Source organism: Boleophthalmus pectinirostris, unplaced genomic scaffold (genome assembly GCF_026225935.1).
Source record: "Boleophthalmus pectinirostris isolate CB_2022bp ecotype Guang Dong unplaced genomic scaffold, ASM2622593v1 HiC_scaffold_16, whole genome shotgun sequence".
Taxonomy (NCBI): Eukaryota; Metazoa; Chordata; class Actinopteri; order Gobiiformes; family Gobiidae; genus Boleophthalmus; species Boleophthalmus pectinirostris.
The window spans coordinates 19,861,617-19,878,161 of record NW_026571095.1 but is presented as its reverse complement, the minus strand read 5'-3'; the positions used below and the strand labels follow the sequence as shown (position 1 = coordinate 19,878,161).

Sequence of the window (16,545 nt, the reverse complement as noted above, 5' to 3'; positions counted from 1 at the left end):
TGGCTGTCTCATAAACAAGATTTCAGTGACATTAATAACACGCTTTGCCATGCTAGAGGCCAGTGTAAGTGACGTGCTATGACAAGATTTCAGCTCCTGCTCGGGTTATGAGGTGACTCTCGCAGAAATGGAGCAAACACTTGACTGCATTTCAAATAACCATCTGAGCCCATTTACATAGATATAAGAAAATGTAGTGTTTTTATTAGTATACCAGACAAGAAATGGATTTGGCGAGTCATTTTGTCACAGGCTTATATATCAGTCAGGTAGAACACATGGCAACTTGCTTATTAATTATGAGACTTGAGGGGTCTACTCACACACGTCAAGCTAAAGTTACAGCCACTTTCTAAATATTAAAGATGCATTGACTCATCACTGTTCTATCCAGGGCTGCTTCTGATAGACACTAATCATTGTGACTGAACAGAATATTTTGGGGGGGAGAAGCCCACCCACAGTTTGACCCTTAAAGACCTTGCTTAAATGTCTTGTACCCAGTAATGCTGAGAATACTTGAAAATGTATTTAGTTACACAATACTGAATACCTAGCCAAGCTGGTACTACTTAGTGCCTCCGCTCAATTTCATTCCTCTCCAGCGACTAGGTCAGGAATCAAAATACACTAGACCCCAGAAGAGCGAGTTTGGGCACCAACAATTAGTGGAGACCCATACATTCTGTGTTGGCAACGATTCACAAAATCGAGGATTTAAAGCCGGAACAAAGAGAATGTTTGGTGAATTTTATCAAAGGGAAAGACGTTATTGTCCTTCTTCCTATGAGATTTGGGAAAAGCTTAATATACCAGTTAGCCCCGTTAGCTGCACATTACATACGTCACGACCAAATAGCAGCGACTGGTTAAATTTTAAAAAGTACCAACCTACCATCGAGCGAACAAATTCTTACGCTAGGAGGTCAGATGGTTTCCATGAAGTGAAACCAGCTGATGAATCAGGCTACTGAATACCTGCATTAAAATGTACTTTGTAGCATATTCTGATATCCCGATGAGAGTATTCTATGCTTTACTTTTACATCGAGTTGCATCAAGTACTGCAATGTATTCTTTAGATTTTAGGAAAGTAACTGTATCGGAATACAGTTACTCAGAATATGTATTCTGAAAATGTATTCTCAATACATGTACTCAGTTACTTCCCAACACTGCTTGTACTCGGCTATCTTTTCTCTTGTAAATTCTTACATTTTGTTTCTTCCCCCATAAAGTACAGTGTAAAAGCAGTACTTTGTGACAGCATCTTCATGCTTTGTAAAACATTTTATAGATTAAAAACTTGTGAGAAAGAGGCATTTGCATTTATTTGAGATGAATTGATGCCCACCCTGCTTCACTTCTCTGAGCCTTAATTAAAGGGAAAAAAAACAACAAAAAAAACTGAATGATATTGCTTGTGCATTTTAAAATCCAACTTACTGGATGTGAAATAAGTGTGTCAGTACTTGCCAGGTGTCTGTCATAGTTCAACCTAAGATTGAAAGAAGGGTCTAGTTTTGAGGAGATACCAGTTATGTTATGTTCTTCACTCATGATTCAAAATCTGTACACTTGTTTTCTACATCACTGCTATGAAAACAATGCTCCCTTGAATGTGATTTTATTATGTTTAACTCATTTGATGTCGGTGGTCCAAATGTTATGGATGATCTGTTTGTCTCTACAGCAGCAGTCTGAGGACATTACCATCTCCCTAAAAAACACTGCAGGAGACTGAATTGGGTTACTTTCCCCTCTGCTTATTTCATGATTCCTTTTACTATGGAGATGCTGTTTTTGTAATATCTGTGGAACGGATGTGTCGGTGGTTGTTTATGCGATCGATGCATATTTTATCTGCAGACAGAAGAGGAAAGCAAAACTGTTCCTCTTTGTCAAAGTTTTCTCTGCATAAAACACACCAAAGCCTTATCTTTTTTGTTTACTTTGGTCTAGCTTTTGAAAGTTAAAGTAACATTCAGTGGCCATGGAAGCTTTTATAAATGTGATGATATGAAAGCAATACAAATGCCATGGAAACTGAAAATCTTTTTTTGCCTAAGAATAAAATACTCTGCTTTGGCTGTACGTTCTGATAAAGTGAGACAAACCCACAGGAGTTTTGTTGCTTTCCTCCATCTCCGTCCTCCATCTCCATATTGATGCTTTAGCTTCGTCGATCCTAGGTTAGCTGCAAACTTATCAATGGCAAATATGTAGTATACTAAAAGTAATAGAAACCCCACTCAAAGACATTGCATCATCTGTCTGGCTCGCTAACCACTCTGCCACTGCGCACTCCTTGTGTTTAGAATCACTACTGAATTGCTTAGACTCTGAACTTGGCATATGTTTGCCCGTCCCATCTGTTGTGCTGTTTAATGCAACAATGAAAAATAAACAACTTTCACACTGTTGCTAGGCTACTATCTTGTGCACAGCTGAGGTCAGAAGTGGGGAGTTGGTTTAGTGAAAGAACTGTCAACTCTCAAGTTATTGTAGTTCTCACTTGTTGTAGATAAAAACAGTTCTTTGGCAATTCCCGAATGAAATCTCTCTGTATCTTTTATCCAGATCTGGATTAAACCCAGGAGTTTCTTATTGTGAGGTGAGAGTACTACTGAGCCACAAGACAATGTTAATGTTGGGACCATTACATTAAATTGTTTACTATTTCAATTTGGCCGAATCTGAACCTTATCGTGGCTTCATAGAGTTTATGGCCAACAAACATCTGGTTTCAAGACTTAATAGTAAGAAATATATTGATGACAATACATCCACTAACATCTTGAGTCACCCCAACCATACATTGTATAAAGAAGTGGACTAAGGCACCATCCACACTAGAATGTATTAGAGTCATTTTCATTGCAGATGCCGTGTTTGTTCACACTAATCCAATGGAAAACGACTTCAGAGATGGAACAATCTGGTGCCGCCAACTCCCACAAATTTATCTGGGTATGGATCTGATCTGGCACTGACACCAGAAAACATTGATACGCTGACGTAGGAGATCTAGTTGCTGTCCTTATTGGACTACGTCACTGTGACTTGCGTCTTCCTGATTTGCTGGGTCCGTGACATCGGTCATGTGACACTATTGTGGAAAATAGTTTAAACCAACCACAGACAAACAGGAAACAGCGTAGCTAGAACTACTTGCTAGTAGAAAAGAGTGTTTTCACAATTGCCATCTTCCTCAGCTCCAAATTGGCTGTTGTAACTTCAGACACAATGCTCTACTTCCTTCTTTTTATCGCCCACGTGACGTCCTGATGCTGTGCCGCCAGCCTAGTCATGTGATTAGTATTTCAGGCGGTTTCTCATTACTGTGTGGATATGTCTGGACGCAAATAATTTCCGATATGGTGATACAGTGATACGGTGATATGGTGATTCGTTTCAGTGTAAACGTAACCTAAGGGAGTGTGTGTCCATACACAGTGTTCGGCTCCAGTCAAATGAAGCTCACATTGCTAGCAGTGAAAGGGGTGAATTTTGGTCCATATTAGGAACAGGAATTTATTAACAGACAAAATAGCTAAATAACTACACCAGGTTCATGCAGAGTGGGTTAAAACGGACATTTAAGACCAAAATAATGAGGCTCACTGTAGCAGTTACAGAGAGGGGAACCCAGTGGCGATGTTAGCAATTTGGTGGGCCTAGGTGGCTGCTTACTTTTGCCTAATGGTAGCGCCGCCGTAACAATTTCTCAATGTAAAGTCATAAAGAAATGAAGGAGCTTCAAGTGCCCCCAAGCTCACTTTCTGTATGGAACACGGCACACCCAACACATGCTTTTGAATAGAACTAAACATCAAACATGCTAAGAAATGTATCATCCTCTATAAACATGATGAAATGAATGTAAAAATACTTTACATTTCTCACCATAGATAGAGGAAAATCAAATGTACGTCATCTTCATCCAAACAGGACTTTTGTATTGTGGTTTGTGTGCGAGCAGCAGTTGTGTTCATGCTGTTTTGTCTCTGTGTGCCTCTCTAATAATCACTGATGCGTCGCGTCAAAAGCTTCCTCTTCCCTGCCTTCCCACTCTCCCTGGATCACATTCAACAGCCAAGTCAATCCTGCCGTGCCCCCATAAATATGCATGTGTCGTCTTTGGTATTTACTCTTTCAATGGTTTGGAAAAAGATGTAATTAGTCACATTTTCCCCTTCCAAGGCTTGGCAGGTGCCTTCTGATGTGTGCGTCTGTGTTATTTGAAAAACTGGAAAGAAATCGTGTATTTTGGGAGGTTTTTCCAATCATCAATCCAACTTTGTGTTTGTTGAAGCTAAAGGTTAGTGAGATTTTTTCATTTCTGTTTCAACAAAAGCGTGAGACAATTTGCGATGGTGGAGAAATACAAAGCGTTCAGGGAGACAAGGAATAATAAACATGCTTTTTATGGGGCCGTTGTGAGATGATGAGGCAATACATTATGGCCAAGTGAATGATAGTCTGACAGTCTCAAAATTATTGCATCTAAATTTGAGCAAATTGGTAGCACGGTGGCTAGCACCCTCGCCTTACAGCAAGAATGTTTTGGGTTTGATATGAGAATTTGAACTGGAATTAATTGTGATGGCTGGAGAACTGGATCATGCCACTTCTGAAAAGGTACTGTGGTTAAATATTAGTTAAACAGTCAACACTAGTTTTAAAAGAAACATGTCAGAAAAGGTTTGGTTCTAAAGGTGCACTTTTTTCTGCTGGAGGGTGTGCCAGCTCCTTGTCTCATGAAAATGTTTTTTTTTTTTTGTTTTTTTAATTTGGAATATTCCAGATGGTATTAACTTGCCTATCATCTATTAATTTTTCATTTTTTTATTGCCAAAAATACTTAGTTTGGTTGAGTCACCTGCTTGTCTCCTTGGAGATTTTATGACATTCTGGTCCTGCAGATTCTGGTAAGAGTCTGTCTGTGTGTGTTTGTCTTGTATATTTTCCGTAATCAATGTATTTGAATAAAATATTATAAAATATATTTGAGTAAAATATTTTGCTGCTCCTACTGCGGCTGTACCAATCTTAGAGCCCCTCGATAATGAGATTCCTCTTAAACTATTGAAATGTTAAACATGCACCATAGTACAAGAAACACAGCTACTAAATGAAGACCATTTAAGAAATATAATTTTGCTAATATGCAAATACCTAAATATGACTGTAAGTTTGAAGGTTAAAAAAAAAAAATACTCTAATTCCACAATCTAATTACAGCAATATTATAAACAGCAAAAATGCCAATGAATAGACATTGGACTAAAGTAAAGCACAAGTGCATTACCGTGAGGACAATCATACAGTAGTGGAGTTTCTTTCCCTTTCCTCAGACTTGTTTTGATTTCTCTGTCACCTCTCAGATTTATTCTGTGTAACAGGCAAAACCAGGACAGAGTATTCAAGGAGGCTGACAGGCAAAACACACATGGACGCTTAAGTCATTATGGCAGCATGCAAATTACCCACAATGCATTTCACCTATAGACAGATTCAAACTGGAGGAAAGTGTGTGTTTCAAAACGTCAGATAATTTGTCTGGGAGGAACATTAACCCCTATTTGACATTTCAAATTCAAAAGCGACGTGAGCTTCAAAGATGTAATTAAGGCTGCATGGATGTGGCTGAGGTGTGGATGATAGGGCTGATGATAGGGGCCTTCCATGCTGCTCTCTCAAATTGTCAGATACATATTGACTGAAAGAGATTAGCTGAAAAGTGGTAATTTCCCTCAACATTTGAATAGAGCGCCGAAATCAAAGTCTTTTCATCAGACGAACAAGTCACTGAACTCAAGATCAGGACTTTACAATTCAGAATATATGCTTAAAAAAAATAAAGTGCTTTTTAGAATAGAGAATGAGAGATACATTTTGCATGGTTAATAATAACACCATTACCTTCAGACATGTTTCAAGGATCTATAAACTTTACCTAGGCTTTTTAACTACCTTGGATATTTAAAGAGGGGGTAATATATTTGCCATATTTTTCGGACTATAAGTCAGTCTGGAGTATAAGTCGCACCAGCCAAAAAATGTGTAATGAAGAAGAACAAAAACATAAATAAGTCACACCAGACTATAAGTCACACTTTTTTGGGGAAATGTATTTTATAAAATCAGAGACCAGGAAACTACATTTCATCTTGAAAGTAAAGTTATTGTAATAACAATAGAACAGAGAACAACAGGCTGAATAGGCGTCTAGTATGTTAATGTAACATAAGAACAGTTATTTAGATAACTATAGCAGTAACAACATAACATAAGTTTACCAAACTCTCCATCTCACTCCAAATCACTAAATCCATTGAATTCTTCATCCTCATCTTTAAAAGTCTCAACTCCGCAACCTCCAGAGGTAAATGGAGCGGTGCTTCCTCTTCTGTGTAGCTGTCGTCAGACTCAGCATCAGTTCCTGCTAGAATTATTCCAGCTTTTCTGAATCCCGACAGGATGGTTTCGGTGTCACTGAAGTCCAGGCTTTGTCAATCCATCCAGTGACTTCCAGGAAAGTTGCATGGTGCACCCTCCCAGTTGCCATGAAGCTGTGTTCTCCAACCCTAGTTCCCGCCAGTCCCGCACAAGTTTCTTGCTCACTCCAAACTATTCTTTCAGCTGCATATTTCACTACTTGCAGCGGGACAACAGCTTTTTCTGCAGGAGACAACTGACACTCAGGCCTAGAGTGCCCTCTCGTGGCTGTCAGTATGAAAATGCTAATATATAAGTTGCACCGGAGTATAAGTCGCAGGACCACCCAAACCATGAAAAAAGTGAGACTTATAGTCTGAAAAATATGGTATATTACTATTCACTGATAACACATAACATATTTAGATCATCATGTTAATTACCTTTGATTGTTTTGAAAATGGTATATTCACTTTAAACAAAGTATTAACACATATCATATGTTTTTGATTCTCTGAAGTCACTCCTCCTTCAGAGTATAATCATTACAATCGGCTCGCATCCCACTAATGAAAACAACTCCACATCGGATCAGGCTTGCGGAGTTGAAGTGCATTGTTTTGTCCTCCTTTAGTGTATTTATGGAAAACTGTTGTGTGGGAGTATGGATGATATAGGCTTGTGGGCTGAGTTTTGGACAGAACCGCACTGCTAATCCTAAGGGGTCAGCAAATGTCTGTTTTCAACTATCCCTAACTCCTACCCATATTCTCATACAAAATCTGATTGACACATGTAGGACCGTTTTTGTCTTGTTTTGAAATTACAATTCAGTGCTTGCTACAGTAAAATATCAATTGTCCTATTTGTATTATTACGCTGTTTTAGATCAATATTGCTTTACGATGAACAAAATGCCAAATCATGATCTGCTTACGCTGTAGTTACAATTCTAAGCATGTCTTCAAAAACCTCCATTGAAATTGGTCCCACAAAAACAGGGGATTTTAGATTGCATACCCTGGTGTAAAATGCAATGTAGTTTGTATCTAGATAAGATACACTGTCAAGTCAAAGAAAGCAAGTGGGCACTCAATAGTTACATTAAAAACTAGCAGCTTCAAAGCACTGATAACAAGTAACAAAAAGGTACTGCCATTATTCAACAACAAAGCATCAGAACAGAATAGAACTAGAGATTCCTGTTTCAGTCTTTCTCCAAATAATTACAGCAAAAACTACTTCCATTCTGATATCGTGAAGAAGACGTCGGATTGGCCAGGATGGTGAGTAAGTGGTTAGTGCTGCTGCTTCACACTAATACGAATCATCTATTGGGTTATTTGTATTCTGCCTTGCTTCCACTATTTTTGTACTGCACAGGCTTCAAGTCGAGCTCTGCAGTCTCGTGTATTTGCAAATATCAATGGTTTTATTTACTTCCTTACTTTTACTTTACGTACTATACACACAATCAGTCAAAAGGATTATCAAAAAAAGAAAAATTGTAGTTTTGTCATTGGAAGTCAAGTAAGTCTTAATATGAAGTACTGTTGAATTACAAAGACTGTGGTCATGTAGTTTCCAATGTCATAACTCTCTTGTCCCAACATTAACCTGGCAGACATTGAGAGACTTCAATATGCAGTAAGTATGATAAGTGAGGTGATCCAGAGACTAAATGCTCTTTATTTCAACCTCAATCAGGCCGCGGGGTGTAACCTTATTCAGAACCCCAACTAAATTACACACCAAGATGAATTTGAAAAAAAATAATTGGCGTAATTTTATTAGAAACATGTCATTCTGTGATGGAATATGAAGACAATAATTATAGTGAGCAATGACCTAATCGTTCACTATGTCGCTACCTTTAATTATGTGCAGACTGATTGCTGATGGTCAACTTTGGACTGGAGTTTCTTGTACAAGCAACAAAATATATATTATATAAAATACATATTATAAATGAATGCTTTCTTTTTGTCTGACTTTAATAGAGTCTTTATAGATTGGCTTTTGGACAGCGATAAAAATCAAACCTTATCTACTTTATCTTGTGCTACAATGGCAAAAATATAAAATGGAAATCGATAGAAAATGTTAGGGTTAAAATCGTGAACGCACCATTTATTCAGTACAAGTTCTGACAAAATCTCATGTCTTCAACCAAATCTTGTGTCTTGTTTCACCCTTAGACTTTTGGTATGAATTCAGGCAGCAAAGACAAAAAAACCTCCTGTGTCTGCCTTTGATAAAGCACACGCACTCACAGCCATTACCCACAAGGCTTTGCTTCTGCTTTAGATCACCCCAGCACACCAGAAATAGCAGCTCTACACGTCTGTCTTCTATCCCTCAATCTCCTGCAGAGACCCCACTTTCAATTTGGAGCAATTTAAAGCTCTTAAGCCTCGTGAATGACCACCTCCTGTTAGCAGTGTGGGTCTGTCCGTGTGGTGCTCTGTCCAGGTGTGTTTCTGTAGCCCCTGGTCCACTGCACTCAGATGCACTCTGATGTGGGGAGCTGGGGGCTGCAGCCTGACGGGTCTTGCGTCTGTGGACATACAGTATATGTACCGCTCACATCCACCACCAGTTCTGTTTAGATGCACACCCAGTCAGATCATTTATGTCACTTTGGACTGATCGGGTGATTTAAATGATATGTAAAACAGTCACATTTAGGAGGAGTCAAATTCCTTTCTGATTGTTCTAATTGCTTTGACAAGGACAATTATGCAAAAATGACAAAAGAGATTCATTTTAACAATTTTGAATTCATGACACTTTTCAAATACAGTTACTGTAAAAAGACATATGTCACCATGTATTTTACATAATCAGGTTTATCTTGTGTAAACACTGGCCATGTGCCCACTGATTCAAAGCGGTTGGCTCCTGTTGATGGACTAAACAGTATTCTAGACAAAGCAATAACACAGAGACAAGCATATGGCAAACCCTCAGTTACCTTTAAGTTGATCCATGGTGCTCTTTGTGTGTTTTGACAGCTATGCAAATGGCACAATACCTTTTATTTGTATATTAAACAAGCATCAAATGTCATATTCTTTGCAGCTCTTGTTTCTAGCCCCTCACTTGCTTCCTCTATTTTGGTCTGTGATGTGAAAGGAGTCGGCACTAAGATGTTGGACCATGGTTTTCCTGTATTGCCAAGAGGCTACAGGGCCAGGTGGTGCGCTGAGCGAGTTTGAGTGTAAAACCGAGACTTTGGCCCCGCTGAAGAGAGCCACTTCAGAGAGCCCCTGCCCTGGAGGAACCCACCAGAGCTCCAGCACATCCGCCTGCTATTGAGCGGGCCCCAGCCGCGATCTGAGGGCCGCTCTGGGGACAATTTCACATCCAACCATAAAAGCCAGTGAGCAGATGTCAGCAGGCGACACAGCACAAAGTAGAGCCTCCAAATTCATCTTATAGTGAGTAAAGCCAAATGCTTTTAGAAGAAAAATAAATTATAAGGCTGTTTCGCTCAGTCATGTTCTCAGCATGTGCTGTTGGAGCTGTTCTGTTAGCAATAATGGAGGATAGAAGTCTGGTAACAATAAAAAAATAAAAAATAAAAAAAAACTATTGAACATTTATTTTTAGACAGTAATGTCATTTAGAGAAATTTGTCTTCTGTATTTTACTGTTTCATCCAGTCCTGGCAATCTGTCACGAGCAGAGCAAAACCAGCTAGAACTGATATGGGACAGGTACCAAAAAGCGACTGAACCATTACAATAGACTTCATAGTCTGAAATAAGTGAGGGTGACGTCACCCATAGCATTCAGCCAGTCAAATGAAGCTCACTAAGGCTGGCGGTTATGGGGTGAATTTGGAGTACAGTTAGATTTTTGAAATATCAAAGCAACCAAAAAGTCAATCCATACACTGATGGAGTTAAAATAGCTTGTTTTAGGTACTGTACTATAGTAAACAGGAGGACACCGGTCGAAAAGTTCCCAACGGAAATAAACAGTAGGTGTGGGGATAAATGTAGTGTGGACAAGGTTAGTGCAAAGAATTGGAGTCTGATTCAGTTCTACAAATAAAACTTGTGTGATGGGCTGTGTGCTGGAGCCCTCACAGACCCCTTACCTCAGAGGGGGCTAAATGGAAGCTGTTTACCTGCTCAGGAAGGGCCAAGAACTGCTGCATTTACACATACAGTTACAGTGTTGCTTAAAGTCAATATGGTATCTAATGCGACTAGTAGAGATCAATCTGTTCCTAGAAAAAGCAAGTTTGAAAGATAATACGGCAGCACACAAGTTTTACTAATATGTAGGTCAGTTTCTATGAGTTTTCATGAAAACTGACAACCCCCCCATCTCCTGGTAACTAAAATTAGAGCACACTTTATCTTCATTGTAACACAGCGTTCCTTTGCACTTGCAGATAGCATGGGGGAGTGTTTCATCATACTGTAGTGATTGGGTAGAAATTCTCACTGCTGTACTTTTTCTAGGCGAGCAAAGCCAGTGTCTTTGTATTTTATTCCCTGAGCGTTTTGCCAGTCCAGTGTTCCAAAGCGTTCTAATCTTTGACTCTGATTGCATGTCTATATGTGTGTGTGAAATGAAGACCGCTGCTTTGGGGCACACAAGTGGCTATACCTTTCTCTCATCTAGCAGTGATGGCTGACACAAACAATCTGGATTCAACCCAGAGTCCCATCAGGGCATTTTGAAGTGGAATTATGATTACTATGTGCACCACATGTTTTCAAAAGACCATCAGTAGTGTGTGAGAGCATATAGGCAGCTATTGGGGTAAGCAAAATATATACTCTAAAGCATAGGATTGTCCTCAAAAAACTCTCACAGGTATTATAAAACCAGCCAGTATATAGTGTAGTGTATATATCTGTGCAAATGTGGCCTGAAATAAAACTTTAATAATCTGATGTAGAGAGGTATTGAACCTTTTTTTTTTTTTTTTTTTTTCTGCCAAGATTCTGTATATTTTCAGCTGACACTGAACTATACACAGTGTGTCCTTGCACTAGGCATAAATGTATATTATTTGCATCATTCTGTAAGGTATAAATTCAAGTTTTAATATTATATGGCATGATGGTCTTGTATCATTCATATATCAGTGATTACGAACATAGTAGGACTATAGTAGCTTGGTGGATTTGAAAAGGACAAGATGGATTTCAAGCTCTATATTGTGTCTAGTTAATGTACGACATAAGCAGCTGGGTAAATGTAAGCATAATAACTTGCAGCCTTTTGGAGGATCTATATGTCGGCACAGTGGCTGACTGGCTAGAACTCACATTCCTAGATCTGTGTGGAGTTTGCATCTTTTCCCTGCGTCTGGGTTTCCTCCAGGCACACAGTTTCCTCTCATCAACCCAAAACATGCACAATAGGCAAGCTCCTCCAGTGAAAGCAGTTCTAACCAAGACTAGCAAAAAGATCATGGAGATGGTCCCTGGGCACGGCACTGCAGTGGCGCCCTCAGCTGCTGACAGGCGTCCCAAAGGCGCTGAAGAATAAGTCAAATGAAGAGGACAAATTTCCCAATGGGGACAGTAAAGTCTGCCTTAACCTTAAATACAGAAGCCATTTGCAACAGTTAAGGTTCTGAATTGTCTGAAATTGTATGTAATAAGAATAGTTTCTGATAAATGGTTTCCTCGATGCAGTTAGTCCCTGTAGAATAGACTGTCCCCTCAGAATGCAATGCCGATACTACAGCACCACAGCACTTTTTTTTTTTTTTTTTTTTCACAAAACAAAAACAAATGACACACAGTGAAAGCTATACTTGGGACTGGGTTTGCTCAGGACAATCTCAAATGATGTTTGGTGCCACCTTGTCTGTTTTTTTATTTTTATTTTTTTTTAAACCATCGGAGCAGAAACTGAGAATATTTCGTCATCACAGCCTGTACAAGAGAGTGGACTCAGGATGTTTTTTGAATAGGCTACAGAGAGTACGAGAAGGCATGATCCTAATCAAATGTTGCACATGGTCTATTCACTAAAGCCTCTACTTCTCTATAAATTAATGTGTGTGTTGCACTTTCTTCCAAATACTCGGTTTGGCATTGGAGTGCAGTGCTCTCTGAACTGTTTACAACATAAACACACAAATGCTATTAGTGCGTGGCATATAGAGCAGGTGGCATTCATGACAGCTCAATATGTTTCCACAGCAGAGCAAATTATCAAGACTTGTATCAATTAGAGGCAGTCGTGTAGCTCTGAGTGATGTATAGTGCAGTGCCAGTGTGGAGAGACATGTGAGTTGGAATAGGAGGAGGAAATTGCCAAAGTTGGATTTGTTAATTGGTTATTTGTCAAACATTTGAGCATTTCTTTGGAAGATGCTCAATTACTGTAAGGAAGACTTTATATTATACAAATTTGTCTGTAATTTTAGTTTAATGTGTTACGAGTGTGTTACAACAAAATGCCTAAAATAAAAAAAAAAAAAAAACAACAACAGGAGATGCCAGATCAGGTTTGTCAGATTTGTGGAGAGTAAACCTTACTCACAGTAAGAAAGTATGTTTTTAAGGTATTTTTGAGCAATAATAACATACCATCTTAAACATATGCAAAATAGAGATGTATAATGCCATACAGTGGAACAATCAACACAAAGTAATTACATCTCTTCGTCCATAAGGAGCCGGCGTTTTGGGTGGGCAAAGACACTATTTTTTGAGAATGGGTTCCAGAGTGGGGAAATCTGAGGACGCCAGAGTTGCATCGCCAGGGTCCTCCGATGCAGCAAAGCCTGCAGCTCTTGAACTAGCCTCCGCGGACCACAAGATCGTTGTCGAAATGGGACAGGTGTAGCCTACGGAGCTACTGCTGTTGCCCTGCAACCGAGACATGCTGCTATTGCTAATGCTAACAACACACACCACAGAATACACACATGGACCAATGACAAAGCTTATACACGGATAATCAAACTGTTGGATTTTGAGACCAAGTTATTCTAATAATTCTCATCTAAATCTGATGGCTAAAAACAAAAACTTATGTTTAACTTTTGCAAAACAAAATGGCTATATTTCTGGAATACGTTTAAAAAACCTGTGATGGTATATCAAGCCCCCAGGTTCCAAAATGGCCGCCCATTCAAGTCAATGGGCTGAGCTCAATGGCGCATGATCCCAGATTAGCCTAGCCCGGCTAGGTACTTCCGGCGGCTGTGGGCCGACCGAGCATGCGCACTAGTGCTCTATTCTCCCACAAGCACACGCGAATGCAAGCGACCGCACGCACGGTGAGCGGGCTCGTGTGTCACGTGATCGTTTTGACCAATCAGAGCGAGAGGAGCTAAAGCGGAGCAGAGCGTAGCCGAAGCTAACGAATATAAACTGTTTTTTAAGACAACTGAAGGATTTTGAGCTGAGAAAAAGTTTATGATCTAAAAATAGGTAAAAATCGCTAGCAAATCCGACATTTTTGAAAGCTGTAGGTGACCTGTCAGACGAACACGAGCAGTTTGTGATTACATTGCACTCTATGAGAAAAATCTTGTCTCGGCCCATGGGATTTTTTCTGCTGAAGTTCCAATGAGTGGCCACTACGTCAACTGGAGGCAGCTACAAGCAGCAATACTGTATCCAGTTATTTTAATAGATCCATGTGGTATATGCATTATTAAATATTATTATCATTGTTAACAGCACCACATATAGGTGTGGCATATGTATTACATCATTTTCACTCAGTGCTACATTGTCATCTGGACGTGAATATTCATTCATACAACCTGTGCGTGGACGTGAATTTTTTTCAACCCCCCCCCAAAAAAAAAGCCTAAAAAAAGCATGAGTCTTTTTCTTGTTGACAGACACAGAAAAGTGTCTAACAGAAAGCATTCTAACTAAAACTCTATAATCTATAAACCTCACGCATCAAAGTATCCATGTCTATTATTTGAAACCTTTTCTTCAGGTCTGACTTCTCTGCAGTGTTCCTTCACCCTGCTTTATAGTGTACAGTATCTGTGGATAGGGTTGTTGGGGGTAGACCGGGGTCACAGTGTGGTCGGACACGGTTCATCTGCAGTTTGGTATAAGATAACAGATTCCCCTGGAGACCGAGCAGCAGCATTCAACCAGAACAGATACATAAACCCATGCAGCAGGGAGTTAAGGGTCAGCCCTCTACACAGCGGTGCTCTCTGGGGGCTGAGGAAAGGGAGCGGGCGGGTGGGTGGTCCTGTAGCGTCCTATGCATTCAGTGAACCTTGTCTTTAGGCTTGAAGTGGGTTTGTATATGTTCTGGGTGAGCAGGGAGGGGAAAGGAGGGAGACTTACCTTTTAGATGGATCTTATTTTCCGGACTGTGCACTAAAACGGAGCTGACCGAGTCCAGGCTGTCGTAGTTACTGCAGCCGAGTGGGCCTGTCCTGGTCTCTGTCACCTGGAGAAAAGGAAAGACGTGTATTTAAGATGTGTTCATTGTGTGGGTGAGATTGTCCGAGCAGCCAGTCCCTCCTACAGGCTATTCGAACGTAGAAGCAGTATTGGGAATTGAATATATGTACAGAAAATATGTATTCTGAATACTAATTTTGAGTACCTGTATACTTGTTCAGTTACTCTTTTGGTGGTATTCAGAATATAGTTACTTTTCTAAATTAAGTAAAAGGACAACATGGTGGAAATTTTGACTTCAACTGCATGATATTAGTGAGAAAGAAAAGAGAATACGGCTCTAGTGGTGTGTGTATGTGGGATTTTTGTAGTTAGTTACATGTTTTACACAATAATACAATAATTTAATGTAAAAGTATTCCAAGTATTCAGATTGAACCATGCATTAGAATATGTTACAACATACATTTTAATTCAGGTATTCAGTATATTCTTCTGCAGAAGGATCTGGAATGGAATAAAGTATGACGAACAACCATCCTCATTTAGAACAGTACAACCACTGCCAATTAGAAGCACGTCTCTCAAACACAGAAGACATCTCCTCCGGAATTTTCTTGTATCATTCCGAACTAAATATGTAACTTTTGTCTTGCTGAAAGTATTACACAGTGTGGCATGAAACCTGTCTTTCTCCTTAACATCTGGCAAAATCACAGGTCAGAGCTGTGGAAGGGCAACCTCGCTAACAGTAATCATAATATGGTTACAAGCTAAAAGTAAAAAAATAAGGCATTTTAGCATAATATGGCCTTCTTCAGGTGGTTAGTGATAAATTGTTATATCTTGACAGTTTGGTTAATTCAACAGATCAAACCATGCAGCAACATAAACAACTGTGCTATTTGTTTTACACCTCTCTTTAGGACACTACCTAATTATGTTTGCATTAAGAGTACAGGCCGAGGCACATATTTGTTGTTCTCAGTGGGGTACGGGGGCTGTGGCAGGTAGATGCAGCTTCTCTGTCTTCATTCTCTTCTCCCTCTCTTATTCTGTCTCTTTACCCTCTCTCTGCCCTCCTACTCTTCTCTCCTTTCTCATGACCCTCTCTCTCCTCACTCTATCTCTTTCTCTCTCATAACTCTCTCCTCTTTCTCTCCACTCTCTTCTCTCTCTTCTCTCCCCCACTCTCTCCTCTCTCCTCGCTCTCTTCCCTGGTGCACCTGCTCCTCAGTACCTCAGTACAGCTGGCTTCTGCAGCGCTGTCACTGGAGCTCTGCCAACACTTCACAGCACACATGAGGTGAAGGGCCAGGGCGGCTGTGTGAGAGGTGCAGACTGGAGGAGTTTTAAACTGTCAAAAATATGTTGGATATTAAACCACATTGCGCTGAGTTTGAAACACGCTCATAATGTTGTTTACAGCTTCAAACCTTGGAATATTTTCTTTTTTTTTTACCCTGAAAATTATTTAATCAGAATCATAATTACTTTCATTAATTGATTTAGAATTTCTACAAATCGAGTAAAATCGAGGTGGCTTGGGTGGTAAAGCAGCCGTATTTTAGCGTGATGTTTTGCAGTTTGATCCTGTCTCTGACTGATGGCACTCTGTTGCTGTGTCCTTGGGCAAGACACTGCACACACAATGCTGTATGTGGTGTGTGAGTGAGTGATGGTGACTGGACAGTCCATGAGCACATATTGGAAGCGATATTGCATTTCCAACCAGTTTTGT

The 16,545-nt window shown here is 39.8% G+C and overlaps 1 protein-coding gene across 1 annotated transcript in view; it reads right to left on the bottom strand.

The window, feature by feature from the left end:
• The window catches only part of brinp2 (bone morphogenetic protein/retinoic acid inducible neural-specific 2), a 115,277-nt gene that overhangs the window by 54,210 nt on the left and 44,522 nt on the right, over positions 1-16,545 (bottom strand). Inside the window, exon 4 of the mRNA XM_020936108.2 lies at positions 14,745-14,850. Within this exon, the coding sequence (XP_020791767.1) occupies positions 14,745-14,850 (106 nt within the window). The remainder of the gene's footprint in view (positions 1-14,744; positions 14,851-16,545) is intronic.